Raw genomic sequence first — 26877 nt, 5'->3', positions numbered from 1 at the left:
CAGGGCCAGCCAGCCTTCCAACTTACACCCTGGGCGGGTACCAGCACAGCACCAGAGGGGTCAGCCAGCCTTCCAACTTACTTCCTTTAGATTTTCCGTTTCCACAAAGCAGAGACCAATGGAATTAATATTTATGGAGAGAAGAAACCAGAATGTATGTGGCATAGACACAGACACTTGACGTTTTCTCTTTTTTTTGAGACAGGGTCTTGCTCTGTTGCCCAGGCTGGAATGCAGTGGTGTGATCTTGGCTCAATGCAACCTCTACCTCCCACGCTCAAGCCATTGTCCAGCCTCAGCCTCCCAAGGAGCTGGGACTACAGGTAAGCGTCACCACCACGACTGGCTAGTTTTTTGTTTTGTTGTGTTTTTGTTTTTGTATTTTTTTTGAGACACGGTTTCATCATGTTGGTCAGGCTGGTCTCGAACTCCTGTCCTCAAGTGATCCACCTGCCTTGGCCTCCCAAAGTGCTAGGATGACAGGCGTGAGCCACCACGCCCCACAGACACTTCACACTTTCTTTTCTCATTATTTAATTTTCAATAACGCTCAGCAGTAAGGTTTAGCAATTGCAATGTTTCCTTTTGGCTTTTTTTCAGATACCAGAAATACCTCAAGTAATGCCAAATCTGACTTTTAAAATGGAGGGACAAAGTCAAACCATCTTTTGTTCTGACGTAAAGAACTATTTAGTAAAGGCTGTTAAACCACAAAGGGATAAAAGCAGCTATGCTTTAAAGATACATTGCTTGAAATAACGAATTTTAGGGGTTTCTCTAAAATACCTGTAATTCACTAATGTCTGCAACTTTGTTTTTCTAATAATGGCATTTAATGGTTTCTTTGGGACTATGGTTTCTATTGGTATATTTTAATTATAGTAACACATTTTTTAATGTATTCAGTATTCAAAATTATTGTTTTCAAAATAATTGGATGGTGTGTCTGTGATATTTTTTCTAATAATTTTTGTTATGAAAAACTTAAATAACTTAAGAGACTGAAAGCCTCTCCAAACTCCACCTTGCAAGAGAAATACTGCTAACATGTCAACGTTCACTTGCTCAAGTGATTTTGTGCATATAAAAACCAGTTTATATGTTTTTTAAACAAATGTTTTAATTTGTAACCTGCTTAATTCTCGACAGTACATATTTTGGTATCATTCCAGGTCAACAGACAACTTAATATTTTTAAGTATTTTAATATCAGACTTTTGTGATTTTTAAACATTAACTCACTTCAGAATGAAGAATAACCCAACAATTAATGTCAGGGAGCAGTGTAAAAATACAAATAGTATCTTCATTAAAAGAAAAAAGTCATCCCTAATGAAATTGCCTTGCTAGAGAACTACCTTATGATTAAAACTGAGGAATAAGAGTCTAAACTTCAGATATAAAGTATTAAAAAACGTTCACATGAGCAAACCTGAATGATGTGCATGAAGGTGCACGTGGGCACAGAAGTGCCCCTAGAACAATAGTTTTTTCATTGGCTCTCAGTTGCTTTCACGATTCCTCTGATTTAATATCTGTCATGCATTTTTACTCCAAAAAAATGAATAATCAGTAAATAATTTAAACATAGATCCAAGTAGATCATTTTAAATGTTATGACAAAGGATCACAAGACCTATTTCTTGATTTATTAAGCACATTTTTCCTAAGTTATGCAAGAAATCTGCCTCATGAAATATAACAGCACCTTTTAGGAAAAAAAAAAAGTAACTCATAGAATCCCAAGTAAAGTACTTTTTATAGTGCTTTGCCTGGCTAGTGTAGATATCATCTGAGCTAAAAACACTTAAATTATTTAGCAGGTTAAGTTTGCTTTTTTAAAAAATGGTTTCTTGGTAATATATAAGGCAGTTTCAAAGCTGAACCAGCATGGTTTAGAAAAGTAATACATGGGTCAGGCAAGGTGGTGCGTGCCTGTAATCCCAGCATTTTGGGAGACCAAGGCAGGCAGCTCACTAGGTCAAGAGATTGCAACCATCCTGGTCAATATGGTAAAACCTCAACTCTACTAAAAATACAAAAATTAGCTGGGTGTGGTGGCGGGCGCCTGTAGTCCCAGCTACTCAGGAGGCTGAGGCAGGAGAATCACTTGAACCCAGGAGGCGGAGGTTTCGGTCAGCCAAGATCACACCACTGCACTCTAGCCTGGTGACAGAGCAAGACTCCATCTCAAAACGAAAAACAACAAAAAGAAAAGTAATACATGCTTAGTCAAATAAGAACAGCATTGCCTGAAGCTAAAACAAGATTAAAATTTACCTAGACCATTGTCATGTTTGGAGCTCACAATGACTGCCAGCAAAAATCCTGGACAGAACCCTCACCCGTGTGAGTAGATTTCCAAACATTCTGGGGATTTTTCCACTTAGGTAAAGAAACATCTGGAATGAGCTTTATCAAAAACCAAGGCATAAGATTAGACAAGACTACTTTTGCAGGAATAAATTGAAGTGATGTTTACTAAACAATCAAAAACTACCCAGGTTTTCTCCCCTGATTGTGACCTTTGTCCATGGTATCCCTTCATTTGGAGAGATGCCGGTCACAGTTAGAGAAAACAATATCAAATGAGATATAACATCAACAAAAAGAATTGGCTAGGCAATGCAAAACTCAGTCACTCCACACAGTGCTGAGCTCTCGTTCACTTTTTCTTTTTAAAGAGTTTTCTGGATGGCCAAAAACCAATGTATCAACCAGCAGTCATAATGCAGGAAAAGCAAGTTCCAACTCATGATTTCAGGACCTTACCACCAAGTCCATCACCAGTGCAGAAAAGATTAGAGAGAATGTCTGAGTCTAGAAGAAATCTATATGGGAAGCCAGAAGACACATTCCGTAGCACATAGAGAGGTCTTTGCCTTCCTCGTTCGGAATGCATCTGTAGACCCACCTGAACAGTTCGTAGGCAGGTAACCATAACTGGCCATAAAATTGTATTTAAAACTCTCTACCCTGGCTGTCCCTAATACCCATGTATATTTTTAAAAATAATGTTTAGGCTCCATTTTTAAAGACTGAAACTTAATAGGCCAAGTAATTTACTTTTAAGGTTCTAGGGAGATTCAGAAAAGCCAGGGCTGAGAAGCACTGGCAGACCTGAGTGCTTCAAGAACAGGTCATCAGTAAAGGCCTCCACATCATGGAAGGGGTAAGGGTGCCACGCAAGCCAACATTCAAAAATATTTACACCACACCAAATGGCTGTGTGGTGTTCGTTCTAACCATTCATGACCTTGAGCTTCGACTCCGCTAGAAAAGATAAAAAACATAAACTGACCCTAAAAACTAAGCTTTGGCTTGCTCCAGATAGCATCCACAGATCACGACGAGGACACACGCCCGCCAGGCGGAGTGGAGAGAGCCAACAGCTGCCCGTGTCACCGGGAGACAGGGCTGAGACTTGCTTTGAAGAGCAATAAGGAACAGAAAAGGTGTAATTCACAGAGCCCCTGAGAAGTAACAGACAAGTCAGACAAGGGAAGGAAAACTAATGAGAGCAAAAATGTAAAAGCAGCTCTTTTGGCCATCAAGGCATCAAAGCTGTGGAAAATTCGGAGGCAAATCTCAGCACTGGGAAACCTTCTGAAGGATGTGAAAGACAATATAAGGCAAGATTTGACAAAATAATGATTTTCACACAAAAATCCGAAAGCCAGGTAATTCTTTCATCTTTCTGGAGCATTCTGTGGAGATCCCAAAGATGTCTGTCCTATCGCCTTCACTATTGGAAAATCACGTATCTTGTCTCTGTCGTCCACATAAAAATCCGACTAGCAGGGAGCGTCGCAGGGCCGCTGCCCTTACCTATGAGGTCAGTGGGGCCAGTCCCCAGGTTTTCTCCCCTGATGGTGACCTTTGTCCATGGTATCCCTTCATTTGGAGAGATGCCGGTCACAAGCGGGGGTTGTCGTGATCGAGACATCGTGCCTTGCGGAGCAAACTGGTGATCCTGTTACAGAAGTAATCTGTTAAAAGAGAAAGAGAAAAGGATTAGAGCCAACTGAGATAAGCACTGACTAAAAATAGAAGAATGCTAGACAGTCAGTACCAAAATATAAAAAGTATTCTTAAACACAGAGTTTTGAAGTTTTTAGGGGTCATTTAGCCAATCAGCCAACATCTACTGAACATTAAATTCCTAAGGACACTCTGGTTAGTATTGCAAGAAAGACGTGAGAATAACAGAAAGCTAAGCCCTGGGTTCTAAAACCTTCCAGCACAGGGGCAGAGAGAAACTGATGTCACTATGTAGCTCCATGACTACCTCTGCTGAATCCTAAATTGATACTAAGAACTGTTCTCCTGTTCTATCCCCAGGGCTGTTTAAAGGAGAACTATACTCATAAAAAGAAAAACACATTTACATTCCCATAGGTGTACTGGATTTCACTTTACTTTTGTATTTATATGGTGTGCAACTGTTTTTTAATATGCTCAAATCAATGCAATATACTGACATTTCTACAGAACCTAGAATGTAGATACAGGCAGAAGCATTAATTTGCTAACTGTTGTGAGTATAACAGAGGAGGGGAAAGTGTAGTTTCTGAGACCAGGTAGACTTGTGTTCAAGTACTGTTGCTCCCATTTACTAAATCTGTTCTAAATCTCCCTCCTCTTATATGCAAAATGGAGCTGGTAACAGAGCATTTCATAAGGTTCCTGTAAAGAATGTACAGGATAATCCTTGGCAAGCACAGTAGCTGGCATACAGGAGGCAAGCAATAAATAATGAAATTTGCCGGGCGCCGTGGCTCACGCCTGTAATCCCAGCACTTCGGGAGGCCAAGGAGGGCGCATCATGAGGTCAGGAGTTCGAGACCAGCCTGACCAATGCGGTGAAACCCCGTCTTTACTAAAAACACAAAAATTAACCGGGCGTGGTGGTGCACGGCTGTAATCCCAGCTACACAGGAGGCTGAGGCAGGAGAACTGCTTGAACCTGGGAGGCAGAGGTTGCAGTGAGCCGAGATTGCACCACTGCACTCTAGCCTGGTGACAGAGTGAGACTCCGTCTCAAATAACAATAATAATAATAATAATAATATTTTACTAATAAACCCCTGAGAACTCAAGTGCTCAGGGCTTCAGATGCCCCAGAAGGTGGGGTGAGACTCAGAGCAAAAGAGTGAGACTTGCTGGTGACCTGTATCTTTATGGACTAAAAAGTGAGACTCCCTAGCCCCTGCCTCTATCCTTCACAGTCAGGAGAACAGAAGTTTAGTCTTTTAAGAAACCAAGCAAGAGCACCAGGACTTAGAGACCCCCAGCACAGCGGAGGTGTGGGAAATTGGGGGCAGGCTGAGCAGGGATTTGGGGTGAACCTGTGCCAAGCCGTGGGACTCCTCGGGCTGCCTCCCTTCTCCTGCCCTCGCCACTGTGAGGTGTGTAAGCCCCTCCTGCCCATCCCACCCTGTCCACACAACGGAAGCATTATTCTCTGCAGAAACTGAAGAGTCCTAGGGAAGTAAGACCCAAAGATCCTGACACCTGAGTGTCTTCCCTGCAAAAAGGGAGGGGCCGCTTGTGCTCCTACCACCTGACGGAAAAGCCGCTCCCTGTAAACTGCCCCCACAAACTCAATCAAATCAGCTGTTAACAGCCTCACTCTAAATCATGGGCGCTATAGAGACCGTGGGCAAAAGCTTCCCCTCTGCCCTCTAACGGGTTGCTGGAGATGAATGAGGCTGGTTACCAGGAGCAAAGGGCGGACATGTTTCTTTAATGTGCATAAGCGCAGGGGACTCGCAGGAGCATGGTCACCTATCAAACCGGTGGGCCCCAGATGCTTACAGACCCTTCTTCAAACGGAAAGGGAGGAGGGGTGAAATGTGGCCATTTGGAGGGGCAGTAAATAATTTTTAGGGGGAATAAATGGGTTCAATGCTCAGACGGTAGTTAATAAATAATTATGAGAATTAAATAGGACCTCAGAACAGACAAAGTCCATCTGGGCTCCAGGTGCAGTGCTTGATTTTCAGTCTCTTTTTCTATGATGTGAGTTTTAATCTTCTCTGATTAATGAAACTTCAGGGAGGAAACTGAAGGCAAATGTGTTCTTCTTCAGTCAGTCTAGCTTCTCCGCAGGTAAGGGAACTTCAGATGCACAGCCTCATCCTGTGCTTTGGGAGAGACAGGAGGGCTGCGGGGAGGGCTTGAGGCTGCTTCCTTCGTGCAGAATGTCAAAGCAACGTATTTTAGGGTATCGTTTTCTGACCCCCAACACTGGACAGCCAAAGGCAATGAAGAAAGATATGTAAGACAAAGATGGAAGAAAGACAAACAAGAAAAAACACAGAACAAACATATTGCAGGTCTTGTATGGCCTGAATTATGCCCACCCACCTCACTCCGCCACAGCCAGATTTCATATTTTAAGCCTAGCCCCAGTACCCCAGAATGTGGCTGTATTTGAAAAGGGGGTCTCTAAAGAGGCAATCAAGGTGAAACGAGGCCCCATGGGTGGGTCCGAATCCAGTGTGACTGGTGTCCTTATTAGACGTGTCCTTATTAGAAGAATTTGGACAGACACACACACAGAGGGAAGGAAATATGAAGACTCGGGAGAAGACGCTGTCTACAAGCCAAGGAGAGAGGCCTAAAACAGATCACTGCCTCACGGCCCTCAAAGGAAAACAACCCCATTGACTCCCTCATCTCAGACTTCTAGCTTCCAAAAGGGTGAGAAAATAAATGTATGTTGTTTAAGCCACTTGGTCTAGCATACTTTGTTATAACAGCCCTAGCAAACTAACGATAGCAGGCACAGGGAAAAAACAAAAAACAAAAAACTTCAAAATCATTCTAAAGTTTGATCTTAAATTAATATCTAGAATTTTTTTTACCGCTAAAAGAACTAGATGCCATGAATACATCAATCCAAGAATAAAAGCTCTTGAAATTTTCAAAAAGGTCCCAAGAAACATGACCTATATAGTAATGTAGTAACTGACCACCAGTTTAAACAAAATTGAAATAAGGCACAAAAGATGGATGTGTGTTTGGGGGCAGGAAAGACAGGTAAACCAGGGAGTGATCATCTTTTATCTCACGTAATGGGAGGCTGACAGCTAATGTCTAAAACCAACCAGCAAGAAATGGCAGATGAGAAGAATCTGGAAATGTTGCAGTGGATGGCAGGAGACAGTGGAATGAGTCTGGGGTATGTTATATATAATAGAGTATTTGACCTCTGTCCCTGGTTTCTGGGAGCAAGAGTCTTAAATCCTTGGTGTTTTCCCGGCAATAGGAGTGTCTTTGTTATTCACGATCCTCTCAAACCACACCACAGTATAGGCCAATAAGATGAATCAACAGCAGGACTGGCCATTCCAGAAAGACCATGGGATTAGAGGGTTAGGGTTTTGAGCAACGCACCAGCAGACCAACCTCCTGTGGAGAGGTAGGGCTGGAGATTAAGTTCAGTCCAACAAGATTTAATCAATCATGCCTACATAACTTATTTAATACAAACAAAATGGTGAAACAACAAAAAAGGAAGTCCAGAAAAACATTATCATTCATCCAATAAACCCAATGAGACAACTCAAAGTTACCTTGAGTTCCTCTCCTGGCCTCTGACACCACCTGAATCAAATACTCAGTATCTTTTGTCTGAATCAAAAATCAACTATTCCTCTCAATCCTACTGTTCCCTCCTGTTGCTCTCCCACTTAAGACCTTCGTCTTCTCCCCTCAATGCTACAACAGATGTATAGCTGGTAACTCTGCCCCATTATCTCTCCGCTGCATTCCACCCTCAGCAAATGCCAGTTAGTTCTCTAAAATGTGGAGTTAATCAATATCCTCCCTACCTTTAAAATAATCTTCTATGAAATCCACTGTTCTGTGGTCTGCACAGCCCACAACCTCCTCCACATCAGTTCAAAGCCTGTCACAGCTGGACTCGTCAACACTGCCTACTTCATCTCCACCATTCCTCTCCTCTGACATCCCCACATGAGCCCATTCACCTCTTATGAACCTGCCACGTGTTTGTATTCATGTAATTCACCCTCTTTCCACTGAAGAGAAATCCAAGTTTATTCAATCTGTACCAATATTTCAAGTCATGCTCAAATGTTAGTCTCCCTGATCCCTCCTTCTATTAAACTTCTACTACATAATTTTAACATTCACTGTATTAAATTTTAGATATTTTGTTTGTTTCTTCTTTGAAAACACATGTTTGATCAATTTTATATCCCCGCTTCTCAAGCTGTGGATCTGACATGATCATGTCAGGACTGAACTGAGTGAGAGGATCTCTAGCTGGTGTCTGCTGGAGAGCTGCTTGCTTGGTGTGTGGGGAAAACTTCACGCACACCTGGTATCAGGACTGTGTACTGAGTTAGTGGCTGTGTGAAAGTAGAAAGTAGGAGAAACACTTGGATTTTTTCCTATCTCTTTATAAGCAAATAAGCAGATAACCGAAACGGACTCCAAGATGAACCAGACAGAAGAGTTAGTAGATGAGAACTTAAAAGAGTCTATAACAAATGTTATTAAAATATATGTAATCATAATGAATAAACAGATGGCTATTCTAAACAGAGGAATTAAAATTATAAAACTATTTTTTAAAAAGAAATGTAATGCAAATTCTAGAACTGAAAGGTATACTATCTGAAATGAAAACTACACTGATTAGGCTGCACAGTAAGTAGAAGATAGTTGAAGAAACAGTGGGTGAACATGATTATAGATCAATATAGTTATAGAAACAGATTTATGTAAAGATACATAGTTCTTTAAAGTACTGAAAGAAAAAAAGTCCAGAATTAAAGTTGTAAAAGGCATTTTCAAGTTAAAAAAAAAAAGTTCATTGCAAACAAATCTGTATGACAAGAAATGCTGGAAGAAGTTCTTCAATCTGAAGGGGAAGTGATACCACAAAGCAATTTGGTAGGAGAGTTTATAATTATGAATGGACAAATTCATCATAAAGATATAACAATCAAAACTGTATGCATCTAATACAAGAGCTTCAAAACACATTAAACAAAAACTGATTGATAGGGAGAGATAAATATACAATTGTAGTCTGAGGTTTTAATATTCCCTTTCAATATGAATAACAACTAGATTAAAAAAACAAACAAAAAACATAGAAGATATGAACAGCACTGTTGGTCACCCTGACCTGACATTTATAAAACTCCTTTTCAGGTGTCCCGGGAACGTTCACCAAGGTAGACCAGATGCTGGGCCATAAAATAAGTCACAGGCAATTCCAAAGATCGAAATTCAAAAGACTACAAAGGAATTAAGTTAGCAATAGCAATACAATATCCAGAAAGGTATCCCAGTATTTGGAAATTAATATACTTCTAAATAACCCAACATTCAAAGTAGAAATTAAGAGGGAAACAAAATATTTTGAAATGAATAAGAAACATACATCAAAATTTGTGGAATGCCACCAAAGCAGCAACTTAAAATCTTACATTAGAGAAAGAATATTTAAAATTAAGAACCTATGTTTCCACATTTAAAAAAAAAAACTAGAAAAATAAGGGCTAAATAAACTCAAAGTAAAGGGGAGGAAGAGCAGGAAAAGGAAGCAGAATGACAGAAACAGGAAAAAAATAAACAGTGGAAACCAAAAACATAAGTAAAAAGAATTTGAAAAAAATTAAAGCCAAAAGTTCTTCACCAATAATTAATAAATTGATGTCTCAAAAAAAACTCTCTAGAAATGAAACAAAAATGATCAATTTCAGTAATGAAAGAGGGGATAACCACAGATACTAAAGACATTTAAATAGTAATAAAGAAAGATAATGAACAGCTTTAATGCCGATACATTTTACAACTTAGATGAACTAAATTCCTTGAAAGACAAGTTACCAAAACTAAACAAGATGAAATAGAAAATCTCAGTATCTTCAGAAAGATTAAATTAAATTATCAAAACTTTCCTACAAAGAAAACTCAAACCTAGATGGCTTCACAGATGGATTCCATAAAACATTTAAGGAAGCAGAAATATCGAGCCTATATGAATTATTTCAAAAAGCAAAAGAGGAATACATCATGATCAAGTGGGGTATATTCCAACCAAGCAAGGCCAGTTTTTCAAACATCAATCACTGTGAATTACCATATTAAAAGCAAAAGAAAAACCGTATATTACCCTAAATAGATGTCAAAGAAGCTTTTGACAAAATCCATGATTAAAAACTATTCATGATTACAAATTCTCAACAAACTAGGAGTAGAGAGCATCTCCTCAATCTAATAAAGACCTATCTGAGTGGGGAGGATCACCTAACATCCCACTTAATGGTGAAATACAGAATGCTTTCCCCCTTTTGAACAGTAATATAGAAAAGATATCCCTCTTTCCTTGCCTATTCAACACTGTTCTAGAAGTTCTAGTGGTGCAATAGGGCGAATTAAAGAAATCAAAAGCAAAAAGATGGCAAATGAAGAAGGAGACATCTATTTGCAGATAACATGATTGCTTATATAGAAAATCCTAAGAAATGTACTAACCAACTAATAGCACTAATAGCTGAATTTAGCAAAGTCTTAGTATTCATGGTCAATATATAAAAATCAGTTTTTACATATTTTAGTAGGACATGATTAGAAAATAAAAATTTTTTAATTCATTTTGAAAATACCATTATAAAACCAAATACCTAAAAATACACTTAACAAATGAAATGTACAAGACTTCTACATTAAAAACTACATATACTACAGAAATAAAGACCTAAATAAGTGAAGATCTATATCATGACCATGGATCAGAAGCCTCAATGTTGTTAAAGTATCAATGCTCCCCAAACTGATTTATAAACTCACGCAAGCTTATATAGAGATACTGTCAAGGTCGTTCTAAAATTCCAGTAGATATGTAAAGGATCTAGAAGAGCCAAACCAATTTTAGGAGGAGGAAAAAAGTTTTAACACAGTACATGACTTCAAGACTTATAACAAATCTACAGTAATCAAGGCAGTGTTGTTGACATTAGGATAAACTAATGGATGAATGAAATAGACTAGAATCCAGAAACAAACACATATGACTATATGAGTTTTGACAAGGCACCAAAGTAATTCAATGGGAAAGAAAAATATTTTAAATGGTGTTGGAAAAACTGGATAGCTACATAGAAAAATAAAAGGAATGTTAACTGCAACCTCACATCACTTACAAAAATTATTTCAAAATGGCTCATAAACATAAAAAGTAAAATTATAAAATTACAAACTATAAATTATCTCCTATATAACATAGGAGAGTATCTCCATCACCAGGGTGTAGGTAAAGACTTGCGTTCAATATGACAAACACAAGTACAACAAAAAATACTAAATTTTCTCACTTCATCCAAAATAAAATCTTCTGCTTACCAAGATAAAATAAATAGGCAACTACTGCCTGGAAGGAAATATTCACAATAGATACAAATGACAAAGGACTTTGTACAAACAACACATAAAGAACTTGTGAAACTTGATAACGAAGGAATCAACCCAGTTTTGTTTTTTGAGCAAAAGATCCGAGGAGAATTAACAAAGGCAGATATACGAACTCAGTTTTTAACACGGGATGTGACAAAGAGGTGTACTGGTAGATTTCTGTGTGTGTGCAAGTGTGTATTTTCTAGCTTTGTACACAGAGAAGCTAGAAGCAACACAACAACAGTAGCAATTAGCATATCTAACTCCCAAATACCACTTTTCAATAAAAGGAACCAGTGACCTTGGAGAAATGGCTGACTGCAGGGCAAGGACAAGACAAGCCTGAACGATTCTGCTGAGCCAGGAAGGCAGTATGTGTCAAAAGGCCACAGAGCCAGACTGAAGCAGTGCCCACTGTCCAAACCACACAATCTGAGCACTACAGATTAGTATTTTCTTGACCTTGACATTTTCAAAGAGTGCAGGTGATTTTACGGAATGCCTATCAATCCATCCGACTTTGTCTGCTGGTCCCTGCTGATGTGATCTGGGGTCTGTATTTTTCGCGGGGACTTCACAGATCCTGCTCAGTGATTCGTATCAAGAAACGCTCCTCATGTCTGCCTGTTTCACCTTTGGATTAGACAGTACGGTCCCAGTGTTTTATTTCCTGATTTTGGTAACTGTACTGTAATGTAAGAGAGTATCTTTATTCTTTCTTTCTTTTTTTTTTTTTTTGAGACAGAGTCTTGCTCTGTTGCCCAGGCTGGAGTGCACTGGTGTGGTCTCTGCTCACTGCAAGCTCGGCCTCCCAGGTTCACGCCATTCTCCTGCCTCAGCCTCCCGAGTAGCTGGGACTACAGGCGCACACCACCGCGCCTGGCTAATTTTTTGTATTTTTAGTAGAGATGGGGTTTCACCGTGTTAGCCAGGATGGTCTCGATCTCCTGACCTCGTGATCTGCCCGCCTCAGCCTTCCAAAGGGCTGGGATTAGAGGCGGGAGCCACCGCGCCCGGCCGAGAATGTCTTTATTCTTAATAACTACATACTAAAGTATTTAGGAGTCAAGGAATGATGCCACATCCCACTTTCAAGTGGTTCACAAAAACATATGCAGACAGAGGGACAGAATGACACAGAAATTGGGGAAAAAGGAAACAACTGGTGGGTGTGGTTAAAGGGCTTACTGGAGCTGCTGTTCACCAGAATGAAGGAAGGAAGGGGTTTATAAGAGGTACTTTTGCTATTCTGGAAAGTTTTCTATAAGTTTGAAGTTACAGTAAAATAAAAAGTTATCAAATATAATGCTTTGGTAATATTTTGAAATTAAACACAAACACATCCCATTAACATTATCCTGCTAAACAACATATTAGGCTCATTGTTCCTGAAAGTTGAAAGATAAATATTTATTTTCACATTTGACAACAGCAAAATGCACTAATAAGCAATAAATAAACTGATATTACATAAACATACTAGGTAATTTAGTAGTTGTTTATATAAAATTATATGTTTTAGAAGTATTATTTTACTGGAATACACTATTGCTACCTCTTTAAACATGCTTCTAAACACAGACAAAAGTATGGAAAGCTTGTTTTGCCAATGTGCTAGAAAACTATTATAAATTGATAAACATGAGATTTAGTATGGTAACATATTAATAAAAAATTATGGGAGAACAAAGGCATATTTCAACACAAAGTTCTTTAACGACGGCTTCAATAAACAGACATCATGTTGCCCCAAGATACTAAAACACTGCAGGGAAAGCAAACATTAAGCAAAATGTGGGTAATCAACCCACCTCATTAATGCGTGCAAACCAATTTGTGAGAGGAAAATACTTTCCTCAATTGGCATGGAACATGAGGCTGCCACTGAGTGGTGATTTAATTATCTTCTTAACACTATTGAGCTATGTCCTCAGTATTATAGCACAAATTAAATAAGCATGTGGTTACAAGAGAGTACTTTCAGATTCTGGTCTAGATCACATAAAGAACCAAATTTTTCAGTAGAAATACACTGCTCTCCTTGTTTCCAGAAAAACAGTAGTATGAAAACCTAATAAAAATAATTACCATTGACATTAATATTACTGAAAAGATGATTAGTAGAAATATCAGACTGTCAGAGATCCTTGGTGGTTTTGATTATCAGTAGGGCTGGTATTTCACAGAATCAGAGCCAGAGGAGACCTGACCCAGCTGGTATCTAGTCTCTTCATCTGAAGACACTGTAACCTAGAGACGTTGAGTGTCTTTTTCAAGAGCACACACCTGACGAGTTGTCAGACCAGATCCTTGGTGTCCAAATTTGTAAGAGTCTACTGTCCCCTTCCTTCTAAAACCACCATGTGTCCTATGAGGTCATTTGTGAATGTGACTGCTCACACTCTAAGAACCTTCATTGTTTCCCCAGTGACTGGGGCTCTGGCTCACTCTGGGGTGAAACATAACTGCAATGAGAATACCTCTGGTCTCAAAGAAAGCAAAACTAAAAAACTAGGGCAGGGCAATTCCAGTTTACCCCCACTATGTCAAATCCATTTTGAGGTCATTTAACAGGGCTCTTAATCTTAACTATGTTACCCTCAAAATCTGTCCAACTAAAAGTAATGTCTGGTAATAAAAGGTAATGTCTGGGCCACCATGGATACTCACGAATCAAAAATTCTGATCTATTTTCTTACTTATGACTCAAGAGTACATGTAGGTATCTTCCAGATGCACAAAGCAGAGACAACTGAAAAGCCAGCATGCATTACACTGGTTCATTGCAACAATCCTATTTCCTTACCATGAAGAATTACCTACACATACCCAAACCAGAACAGACCATTATGCCAGGAAGACCTGTCATTTAATTTACAAATATAAGAACATACCTGCCTTTCACACTGCAGTATGCATAGCACATACAACAGTTCTTGCAACATAATATACACTCTGTAATTTCTGAACGAACTATAGGAAGAGATGTCTCTTCTCAACCTGCCTTCAGTTAAAGACATACTATATGGTATTATGTTTGTTGATATGTTCTTATCAATAGGTAATGCTCTTATGTTTAAAATCACAAATGAACGAAATAATTTATTATCACTTTCAGGAAAGAGTCTAAGGCTTTAAGGAAACAGAATTCAGTTTCTGAATATTTTCAGTTTGACAACCCATGCCAGACTCCTTTGAGTTTAAAGGAACGCTCTAGTCTACAGCTGTCATTGTCTACAAATTTTCCTCACAAATATTCCAATTGTCATAAAACAATGACATAAACATTTGTCATAAGGTCTTTCTTATATAAATACGCTAAACAGAGGTCAACAAAAGTCTGACTTTACCTATCATAAACCTCATTTGTTTAACTAAAGCAATACACAGTCTTTTAACTTCATAGCCATTTAAGACAATTAAGAAAGCACTAAGGAATAAAGCGAATAAGCCTATTCCACAAGCACCTACCACAAACTTTTAAAAACTCTTCTTTTCTGTTTTTTTGAGACAAGGTATCGCTGTCAAGCGGGCTAGAGTGCAGTGGCGTGACCACGGCTCACTGCAGCCTCAAACTCCTGGGCTCAAGCAAGCCTTCCACCTCAGACTTACAAGTAGCTGGGACCACAGGCATGCACCACCATGCCTGCCTAATTTTTATATTTTCTTCTACAGAGATAGGGTCTTGCTCTGTTGCCCAGGCTGGTCTTGAACTCCTAGGCTCAAGCAATCTGCCCGCTTCAGCCTCCCAACGTGTTGGGATTACAGGCATAAGCCACTGCACTGGGCCCTAACTCTTTTCTTTTTAAGAGATGGAGCCTCATTGTGTTTCCCATGCTGGAGTGCCATGGAAATTCACAGGTGTGATCAGGGTGCATTACTGCCTCCAACTTCTGGCTTCTAGTGATCCTCCTTCCTCAGCCTCCAGAGTAGCTGGAACTATAGGCCCGCACCACTGTACCTGGCCACAAACTAATTTTATCTTTGGAAAGCAGAGGGATAAAGAGGTAAAACAGCTATTATTACTCATATAAGGAAAGTTAATGCAGATAAGAATCAGGAACTTTTATTAGGTCAGACTCTGGCACAAGAAAACTAACAATATACAAAATACTAAATAATACAAATGGGAAAATAATAAAGGTTGGGAGAATGGGAGCACTTACTGGGAATTTCACATATATACACAGGTATATAAGATGGGCTACAAATTATTACATACTGACTCCTAGCCTAAGGACCACAATACACACTTATGTACTATCCACTACCAAAGAGAGTTATGGGTTTGTTTAAAAACAAAAAATCATAATGCTGATGTGTTTCCAGACTCATGTTAATTCACCAAGTATTTCTCAAATGCCTGGACCCAAATGGGGATAACCAGAACCAGGAGGGTCCTTATAGAAATTAACCAAGGTAAGAGACACTTGTCTGATTTATTTTGATAATGGCAATATATTCACTGAATAAATATACACTCAAGAGTAATTTGTTTTCAGCAGCAAAATTTTTAAAAAGTACAAGTCTATCATATGAATAAGTCAGTTGAGCTTTCAGCAAATGGTACCTAGTGGGACAATAAATTCTGGATATAAGAAAGCACTTTAACACATTTTCCAATCATTTATTTTCTACAGATACAGTGAAACATAAAAGGCATAGTGTTTTCTTGCTTCTCAGTAGTCTCCCTATGAGAAACAATGGAAGATGCTTCAATAATTTGTAAACTTGAGGCTTTGACTTTTTTAACGTAAGACTTTATTTTCACTGAATATCATTTTGTGCAGCAAATAAATTCCTGCCTGCATACAAGAGCAAAGGACATCTTCAAACAAGGACAAAATGACAACGTCCTTCCAAAAGGTTTGAGTTTTTTAATTTAAATTTTATCTTTATAAATTAAGTAAAACATTCACATGGTACTCCAGATTTACTGTAATGAACAAAAGCATATCCAAGCTGTCAGTCTCTGGAAACATTTATGAAGAGCCTGGAGACTGGGTTCTAAACTGAGTTCTGGCATTAGGAAATAAAAACGCTTGTTGACTTTTACGCACTGCGAAACTTTTCTCATCTATCAACAAGATGATTGGATGAGATCAGCTCTAAGGCATTTCTGAGCTCTTGTTCCTATGAGAGTCCTTTACAAAGCTTTTAAATTCAGCAACTAATGCACGACTATAGAAACAGGCACTCTCTAGTTTTTCATAATTAAACTAAAAACGATAATAATAGCATGCTATTCATTTTAAAATTTCTGTATTATAAAATGTTTTTATTGTATAATTATACAATATTAGTTAAAACATTATATTTAGATGGTCTATTGATTTTTAATATTATAGACAACATATCTCCGCAGATTAGGAAATAACCTAAGTAGAAGAATAAATTATCTTTTCCATTTCCAAAAGCTACATTACAAAACTAGGCTATAAAACTTTTGATAGATACTCCTTGTTAATAAATTACTAAAAGTAAACCATAATAATTCATCAAAGATTAAACTGTAAAATTATTTATGTTCTAAAATAAATCATAAGATTTTTCATTTCTCTTGGTTTTATTAAGTATATAAAGACAAGGCAACAGAACTAGAGACAGACAACTGGAGGAAAGAAGAAGAGGAGAGAGTATGAAACCAGTAAAAAATATTTTTTATTATAGCTTGAAAATTTTCATTTAATTTTTCTAAAAATGGAAAAAATTTGGAAGAGATGCCTGAAACAAACACGATAAGGAATTTCTGTCAATCAAAACCTGCAGATCTTATAACTTCCTCACTGTAGTAAGGCACGTGTTCTGCATTTTTATCTTGCATTTAAAGTCTACAAAAGGCCAGGTGCGGTGGCTCATGCCTGTAATCCCAACACTGAGAGGCTGAGGTGGGCAGATAACTTGAGGTCAGGAGTTTGAAACCAGCCTGGCCAACATGGTGAAACCCCATCTCTAATAAAAATACAAAAATTATCCAGGCATGATGGCGGGCACCTGTAATCCCAGCTGCTCGTGAAGCTGAAGCACCAGAATCCCTTGAACCCGGGAGACTGAGGTTAGGGTCAGCTAAGATTGTGCCACCACACTCCAGCCTAGGCAACAGAGCAAGACTCTGTCTCAAAAAAATAAATAAATGAATAAAAATAAAAATAAAAATAAAATAAAGTCTACAGAAGTGCTTATGAGGGCAGAAGATTTTTTAAATGAACAAAAAATGGCTTGATTAAAAATCTTCAGGACCGGGCGCGGTGGCTCATGCCTGTAATCCCAGCACTTTGGGAGGCTGAGGCGGGTGGATCACAAGGTCAGGAGCTCGAGACCATCCTGATGAACATTGGGAAACCCTGTCTCTACCAAAAATACAAAAATTAGCCGGGTGTGGTGGTGCGCGCCTGAATCCCAGCTACTCAGGAGGCTGAGGCAGGAGAATTGCTTGAACCCAGGAGGCGGAGGTTGCAGTGAGCCAAGATCATGACACTGTACTCGGTCCTGGACGACAGAGTGAGACTCCATCTCAAAAAAAAAAACAAAAAACAAAAAAATAAACTTCGCAAACAGCTCTGAAAATGCTCACCAAATAAAATATTCACACATTTTTATATGTAACTCAGAAGATATAGTTTCAAAGAGCATACACTATACCTCCAAAGTGGTTATTAATAATTTTTAAAGACTACTTCAGAAATACTTTTGAAAACAACTGTTTAAACTTCCCATGTTATAACTTTAATAGCATTAAATCAGAATCTAGTCCAAAGGAAACAGATCTTAACAAGCCAGAGGGTTCCAGTGACTTGCCTGGGTCTAACGTTTGTGTGTTCTTTCCACACCACCACAGGTGGAATTTAGAAGTCATCAAAACAAAATAAATTAACAAGTTTAATGTTTTATCACCAAATCTAGCAGGAAACTTTTCATTACTGATAAAATGTAGTCATGGGAATTTACTAACTATGCAAATATAAAGGTTGCCAAGTTAATGGCTTATCTTATTGCATAAGCCACCAAAAAAACTAAACTAAAATTTAGTATAAAAGAATACGAGCTACTCCTCTCCCTGAGACTGTTCATCACTATACCATCCTTTTATAACCCCTCTCTTCCTTTTTCTCAAAACAATGAAACATTAAGAATTATTTTCTAAGTAAAGTACTGGAATACTGGTGGGACTGGGGATGGGGAAGGGAAGAGGATGAATGGAAACCTGATTTATCCAAAAATTACCCTTAAAGCAACATTTTGCTTAACATGAACTTGACTACAGTTTACCTCCTTTTATTGTGCTTCACTTTACTGTACTACTCAGATACTGCACTTTTTACAAATTGAAGGTTTGTGGCAACCCTGCATCAAGCAAGCCTATCAGTGCCATTTTTCTAAAAGCATATGCCACTCCATGTCTCTGTGTCACATTTTGGTAATTCCTGCATTATCTCAAACATATTCATTATCATTCTATCTGTCATGGTGATCTGTGATCAGTGTTCTTTGATGTTACTACTGTAACTGTTTTGGGGCACCACAAACCAGGCTCATATGACAGAGGGAACTTAATTGATAAATGTGTGTGTGACTGCTCCACCAACCAGCATTCTCTCTCCCTCTCCTCAAGCCTATTCCCTGAGATGTAACAATATTGAAAGTAGGCCAATTCGTAACCCTACAATGGCCTCTAAGTGCTCAAGTGAAAGCAAGAGTTTCAAGTCTCTCACTTTAAATCAAAAGCTAGAAATAATTAAGCTTAGTAAGGAAGCCATGTCTAACGACCTGACAGCCCAAAGTCAGGCCTTCTTGTGGCAAACTATTAGCCAAGTTGTGAATGCAAAGGAAAAATTCTTGATGGAAATCAAAAGTTACTCCAGTGAACACACGAATAATAACAAACTGAAACAGCCTTATTGCTGATACGGAGAAAGTATGAGTGATCTAAATTGAAGACAAACCAGCCACAACATTCCCTTAAGCCAAAACCTAACCCAGTGTAAAGCCCTAACTCTCTTCAATGCTATGAAGGCTCAGAGAAGCGAGGAAGCTGCAGAAGAAAAGGCTGTAGTTAGAGGATGGTTCATAAGGTTTACAAAAGAAGCTATTTCCAGAACATAAAAATGCAAGGTGCAGCAGCATGTACTTATGCAGAAGCTGCCGCAAATTATCCAGAAGATCTAACTATTATAAGATCGCTGATGAAAATGGCTACACTCAATGACACATTTTCAATGAAGAAAAACAGGTGGGAAGAAGATGCCATCTAGGACTTTCATAGCTAGAGAGGAGAAGTCAATACTTGGCTTCAAAGCTTCAAGGCCAGGCTGACTCTGTTGTTAAGAGCTAATGTAGCTGGTGATTTTCAGTGGAAGCCAATGCTCACTTACCATTCTGAAAATCCTACGGCCCTTAAGAATATGATAAATCTATTCTGCCTGTGTTCTATCAATTGAATAGAGCCTAGATGACAGCACATCTGTTTACAGCAGACGGTTAAGTGAATAATTTAAGACCACTGTTGAAACCTGATCCTCAGAAAAAAAGATTTCTTTCAGAATATCACTGCTCATTGACAATGCACCTGCTCACTCAAGAGTTCTGGTGGAGACACAAAAGGAGATGAATGCTGCTAACACAATATCCATTCCGCAGTTCATGGATCAAGGAGTAATTTCATCTTGCAAGTCTTATTATTTCAGAAATAAATTTTGTACATTTATAGCTGCCATGGATACTGATTCTCTAATGGATCTTGGCAAAGTAAATGGAAAACCTTCTGGAAAGGATTCACCATTCTAGATGGCATTAAGAACACTGATGATTCATGGGAGGAGATCAAAATATCAACATTAACAGGAATCTAAAAGAAGATGATTCCAACCAGCACAGATGACTTTAAGGAGTTCAAGACTTTGGTGGAGGATGTCACTGCAAGTGTGGTGGAAGTAGCGGGAGAACTAGAATTACAAGTGGAGGTTGGGCATGGTGGCTCATGCCTATAATCCCAGCACTATGGAAGGCCAAGGTGGGAGGATCGCTTGAGGACAGAAGTTCAAAACCAGCCTGGTCAACATAGTGAGAGACTCCCTCTCTACAAAAAAAAAAAAAATTAAATCGTTAGCTGGGCATGGTGGCATGCACCTATAGTCCCAGCTACGGGGGAGGCTGTGGAAGGAGGACTGTTTGAGCTCAGAAGTTTGAAGCTGTAGTGAGCTATGATTGTGCCACTGCATTCCAGCCTGGGTGACAGAGTAAGACCCTGATAAAAAAAAAAAAAAAAAAAAAAAAGTAGAGCGTTAAGGAGTTGCTACAATCTTAAGATAAAACAAACAGATGAAGAGTTGCTTCTTATAGATAAGCAAAGAAAGTGATTTTTTTTGAGATGAAATCTACTCCTGGTGAAGATGCTGTGAATACTGTTGAAATTAACAACTAAAGATTTAGTACAGTGTATAAACTTGGTTGATAAACCAGTAGCAGAGTTTGAGAGGACTGACTGTTTTGAGAGTTCTACTGTGGACAAAATACCCAAAGCATCCCATGCTAAAGAGAAATCTTTCACAAAAGTCAATCAATCCAGCAAGTTCACTACCTTATTTTAAGAAACTGCCACAGCTACCTGCGCCTTCAACAACCACCACTAGAATCGGTCAGCAGCAATCAAGAGGGAGATAAAGACCTCCCACCAGCAAAAAGATTATAACTTGCTGAGGGCTCAGATGATGAGTAGCATTTTTTACCAATAAAGTATTTTAAAATTAAGATGTGTACATTTTTCAGACATAGTACTATTGTACTCTCAACAGACTACAGTATAATGCAAACATAACGTTTATATGTACTGAAAATGCAAAAAACTCATCTGTCTTTATTGCAATATTTGCTTTTTTCAGTGGTCTGGAACCAAACTTGGAATATCTCTGAGATATGCCTATATTTCCTTGATTCCTAATGTGAATATGATACATGTGAAAAATGAATCTAATAAATAAGCAATTCAAACTATGTAGATAATAAATCTCAAAACCATGTATACTGATATTCTTTGATATATCCTATGACAAAACACAGCTTAACAAAGAATATGTAATGCGCACACACGCTAAATACCTTTCATCTTGCAGATATATTCAGCTCTCTACATAAGAAATACCCTTGGAAAACATTTATGCATATTTTAAAACGAGAACTTTCCCGCTTTACACAGCAGCATTTTACAATAAAATACTGATGCAATTGTTTCAGGATTCAAAAATATTTATTTCATTACAACCCTGTTTTTCCCCCCGAAAAAAAGAGTTGAAGAATAATTTTCTTGTTAGAATCTTAAGCAGGAAAAAAACTGACAAACTCAGCAAACAAAAACATAAACTACCCAACTGTTTTATCAATGCTTTAATATAAATTTTGCAAAGGAGGAAGGGCTCAACAAAATATACGCCCTGTATAAGTCAGAGAAGGTGCAAACTTTCAACCCAATTAACTCAGGGTCTGTTTCAGTTTTGAAAAGATCGTAAGCTTAAAAAAAAGAAATCTAAGCTGGCTGAATTTTTACAAAGCAGGAATGAAATACTCAAGAGAGACATCTTCTTGAACCAAAACAAGCTGAAGAAGACGATTGTCCCAAATATTGCATAAGGCCATCGTAGGATTTATTTGCTGTCCCTCCAAGAACTGCAGGAGTTTCCGATTATCTACCCGCACTTGCACCATGCTCTCCAGGTCTCTGTTTGGAGGCGCACCAGCCGACTCCCGAGGGTTTCCAAGATTTTTAAAGTAACTTTTAATAGACACCACCTCCGTCTCCATACTCAGGGTCATCCTGCCCCTGAGGTTTGCTTCCACCAGCACGTGATCGCCCACGTTCGCCATCCTCTCCACGATGCTCCGCAGCGTCCTCCAGCGCGGCAGGTAGATGCTGGCGTCCGCGGCGCGCAGGCTGGGCGGCAGGGAGGCTCGCCACGCTCTTCGGGGAAGCACCTGCACGGGCAGATCGTGCACCACGCTGCGAGCGCGGCCCAGGGACGAGGCCAGCTCCACCGCCACCGTGAGGCAGGGGCGGCGCCTGTGCGTCAGCTGCAGCTTCAGGGAGGACGCGCCCGCGGCGCTTCTCGCCGCCCTGGACAGGTGCTCCGCCGTCAGCTCCAGGTGGATCTCCTCGAGGTCTTCCGAGACACCTTCCATGCGAAACTGCTGGAAGGCCCCCCGCCGCACCTCGCACCACAGCCCGGCCTCGCACCACAGCCCGGCCTCACGGAGGCCGTGGAAGCCCGCGGGGCTGAAGCACAGGCTGTCAGGGCGCACGCGGAGCACGCAGACCTTCGCCAGCCTCGCGACGGTGCCGCTGACGTGGATGAACAGCTCTAGACAGCCCTTGCCGGTGATCTTGGCGCGAAACTTCATGACGCCACAGCGAAGGCAGCTCCGGGCCTCTGAGGGGGATGCCGCGTGCCACAAGTCCTTCCGGTCCACTGGGGTCCCCGGCGCTGCCCTCCCCGCCCTCCCTCCGGGCCCCAGCAGGGCAGGCACTCGGGTTCCGGGCTCTGTTCTGGGTTCCGCAGCCCCAGGCCTGAAGCCACGGTAGGGCGCGCCCACACCGTTCTCACCTGCCCTCCAGCCCTCTCACAAAATGCTTCCGTTTCCGCTCCGGTTATAAGAAGAGTAGACATTCCACTGCTGACACTCCTCAGTATTCTCACCACTATGAAGGCAAAAGCATCACTCAGATAAATAACCACTTTCAATCTCTTTGGTATACACACTGATACCATCTTCATCAATCGTACATGAAGATACAGTTCCACGGGTTTTACGAAATTATAGCATACTACGCACACATTTTACAACCTCATCTTCACACATAAAATATGTAACAGGCATCTCTCCATGTTGGTGAAACAAATCTACATCATTTTCATGGCTGCTCAGTTTTCCAATGTATAGAGTCAGAACACAAGTGACATTTAGATATTTCCAATTTTTTGCTATTATGAACACAATGAATATTTTTGTACAAAAATATTCATATTGCCCATGTACCCAAGTATTTCCTTGCGTTAAATTCCGAAGTGAAGTGCTGGTCAATGAATGCACTTTTAAAATCCTAATAAATATTCTCAAACTGGTCTGCAGAAAGCTGCCTGAACACTCTAGCCCACCAGCAACACTGGGTATTAGCAATCTGTTTCATCTGTAGCACTCTGGCAGGCAAAAAAAAAAAAAAAAAAAAATTTGACTTGCACTGTGTGTGAATTCCATTTTATGGCCTTCGCATCTTTTTATTGAGTTTATTTTTCTTGATTTCAAGATATCTAGCAAGAACATTAACTCTCTGTCCATTACATGTACTGTAAATATCTTCCCCAGTTTATCATGTGACTTTTCACACTGTTTTTGGTACTCTTTGCTCTTGGGAAATACTGAATCTTTTTTCATGTCAAACCTATTGACCTTTTCTCTACTACTTCTAGGGTCATGCTTTCAAAGTCCTGTTTCTGGTACTTTAATGTTATCTGTTTTCATGACTTAGTTGTTTGACTCAGTTGAAATCTTGGAGTACCGAATACCTAGCTGATACACACAATTCACTAAACAATCCACTTCTCCACTAATCTGAAATATCAATTTTATTTTAGACAAAAAATTCTCATTTTTGCCTCAATGGTTCCTGGCCCTCTCTATATTTCCTCCCACTGCCCTATCTTGCACCTGTACCAGTGATTTAATTTCTGTATTATATTTCAATATGGAATAGCACAATCTTTCAGAACTTTTCTCATTCTCTCACAGATATCGCTCCAGATGAACTCCAAAATATTTTGTCAGAGTCTAAAAATAATCTTCCTGGAATTTTTCTGGGAATTATCACCACCCTGACATAGAAGATACTTAACACTTCTTTGTTTGCTGTCTAGCTCTAACCACAATAATGTAAATTAGAGGAGTTCTTATTTGTTCCATATACCACTGGACAGCCAGCATTTAGAACAGTATCTGCCATGCAACTGGTGTTCAACACAAATTTTTACATGAATGTATGAAATGTATAAATTGCAAGATAATTTCAGGATATTTTGTATATATATAAAAAAATATATATATATATTTATTTTTTATTTATTTATTTTTTTGAGACAAAATCTCACTCTTGTCACCCAGGCTAGAGTGCAATGATGCGATCTCAGCTCACTGCAACCTCTGCCTCCCGGGTTCAAGTGATTCTCTTGCCTCAGCCTCCTGAGTAGCTGGGATTACAAGTGCCTGCCACCACGCCCGGCTAATTTTTGTATTTTTAGTAAAGATGAGGTTTTATCATGTTGACCAGGCTGGTCTCCAACTCCTGATCTCAAGTGATCTGCCCGCCTTGGCCTCTCAAAGTGCTGGGATTACAGGTGTGAGCCACCGCACCTAGCCAGGATATTTAAAGTATTTACATTAAATCCTCCCACTTATTCAAACCATTTTTTTGACTGTCAATGAATTATTCAGTTCTGTTCTTGGGGAGTTCACATAATATATAGTATCTTGAAGTCAGTCAAGTCACTGAGCTCTCCTGAAATAATTTTTCAATTGATCTTTTATGTTTCTTATGTAGAAAATCTTACAATCTTCATGTACTAAAATTATGGCTTTTACTCTTCAAGGTTTATGTCATTTATTTAACTGACATTGTGTTTGATGTAATTTTCAAAACACTGCTGAGTACCAGTGGTACTAGCATCTCTGTCTTATCTGTAACTAATGAGGAATCCTCTAGAGCAGCGTTTCCCAAACTGTCATTAGTGCCCCCAAGAGTCTTTTTAGGTTTTTTCCCTAATTGCCCTCCATGAAATTTTATTAATAATACCATTATTATAATACATATCTGTATTATATACTATATGTATATCTTTACTTTATGTCAAGATTTATTTTGTCCCCTCAAGAATTATTCCTCCTGTTGATAATCCATGCTTTAACATTTCACCATTAACATGATGTTTGCTATTAATACTTTATTATGCACACCAAATATTTATCTAGTCTTAATTTCTTGGGGTTCTATTTTTTAAATTAGGAATGGATATCAAATTTTATCAAACAGTTTTTCATCATCCTTCAAGATAATTTTTCACCTAATATAGCAAATTAAAATAATAGATTTCCAATTACTGAATTACTCTATAATCTAGGAATAAACAGTACTTGGTTCCATGTTCTAGTCCTTTAAACACTCCTGGATTTGATTTGCTAACATTTTATTTAGGAGTTCTACATCTTTAATTTTACTTGTAATGGTCTAGAATTACCTTCTCTTGTACTATTAATTTGCTTTTGGTATCTAGACACATTCAACATTTCAATATTATTGGGCAGTTCTATATCCACAGCAGCTATGTTTCACTTACAGAAAGAATGTGAAGTTTCCCTTACTTGTCACCTTATAGTAGCTTAAATAGTATAGGAATAATCTGTTCCTTGTAGGTTTCCTATAAGTAGCTTCTAAAACCATCTATTTCTAGTGCCTTGCTGGGTATGAGTATTTGGGAATTTCTTTCATGCTTCTATGTCCGTATGTCTTAAGATAATTTTTCTGTATTTTGAGAAAGTCAGAAATGTCATTTTGATTTTCAAATTTAATATGCTTTTATATGTAAAAATCTATTTTCTCAGGGTTAGATGTGCCAATCAACGACTGTTTTACTAATTTTATAGTCTTTGATGTAAGTTGTCAATTCTGTTTTCTTTTTTCAGAAGAACCATGATCAAATTCATCACTTTCCACTTCAGTGTTAACTCCCTTTGCATTTTGCTATTTCCTTCCTAGCTTTCTGCACTGAACACTTAGTCCATTTGTTTTCATTCTCTTTGCTTAATAACATTTAGAGCCACTATTTTTCCTACCTGTAGCTTTGATCTTATGGCATTATTAAATAAAATGATGAAAAGCCACTGATTTGAACTGAGTTGCTGCACTACACCCAACAGAGCAACTCAAAATGGAGCCACTCATCCTAGGTTTCCAAATCACAAACCAAAATCTAAACTGTTTACCTGTAATATCTGACCTTGCAGGAAATTTTGAGGAATGCACTAAAGTTTCTTTTGTCGAATCTCTTTATTTACTTATTTAGTGAGCTTCCCTGATGCACATTTTAGATCAAGAGTCAGCAAACGGATTTAGGGGGACAGATCATTGTGTCAACAGGAGGCAGAACTAGATCGCAGGTCCAGACAGAGCAGCATGGGAAGGCTCGCATTGTGAATTTTAGCCCCAGATTGACTGCAAGAACAATGCCAGTCATCTCAGACCCTCTGAAGGAAGTAAACTGCTCTTGCAGGACCCAGAAGACAATCCAAATACTGTGACTGCCCCAACTGTGGAAGTGGGAAAGGGAGACCTTCCTCTCCCGAACGCACACTCCCACTGGAGAAGCTGAAGGTCTGTTTGCGGGACAAGTTTCCGACTTCACC

General features: G+C 39.0%; 2 protein-coding genes across 7 annotated transcripts in view; both read right to left on the bottom strand.

Annotated features, from left to right (window-relative positions):
• EXOC2 (exocyst complex component 2) overlaps window positions 1-26877 on the bottom strand; it is a 194979-nt gene that overhangs the window by 137334 nt on the left and 30768 nt on the right. For all 6 annotated transcript variants that reach the window (XM_026456816.2, XM_026456820.2, XM_026456821.2 and 3 more), the window contains one exon: window positions 3829-3989. In XM_026456816.2, the coding sequence (XP_026312601.1) occupies window positions 3829-3946 (118 nt within the window). In that variant the 5' untranslated portion in view covers window positions 3947-3989. The remainder of the gene's footprint in view (window positions 1-3828; window positions 3990-26877) is intronic.
• On the bottom strand, window positions 21811-22841 carry HUS1B (HUS1 checkpoint clamp component B). Its single transcript, XM_023221056.2, has one exon. It carries the CDS (start codon window positions 22825-22827, stop codon window positions 21976-21978), a length of 852 nt encoding a protein of 283 aa, XP_023076824.2. The 5' UTR covers window positions 22828-22841; the 3' UTR covers window positions 21811-21975.

Source organism: Piliocolobus tephrosceles, chromosome 5 (genome assembly GCF_002776525.5).
Source record: "Piliocolobus tephrosceles isolate RC106 chromosome 5, ASM277652v3, whole genome shotgun sequence".
Taxonomy (NCBI): domain Eukaryota; kingdom Metazoa; phylum Chordata; class Mammalia; order Primates; family Cercopithecidae; genus Piliocolobus; species Piliocolobus tephrosceles.
This window is presented reverse-complemented; position numbering and strand designations above follow the sequence as displayed.

Coding starts and splice junctions, on each gene's coding strand:
- HUS1B (XM_023221056.2), bottom strand. CDS start 22,827: ATGAAGTTTCGCGCCAAGATCACCGGCAAGGGCTGTCTAGAGCTGTTC.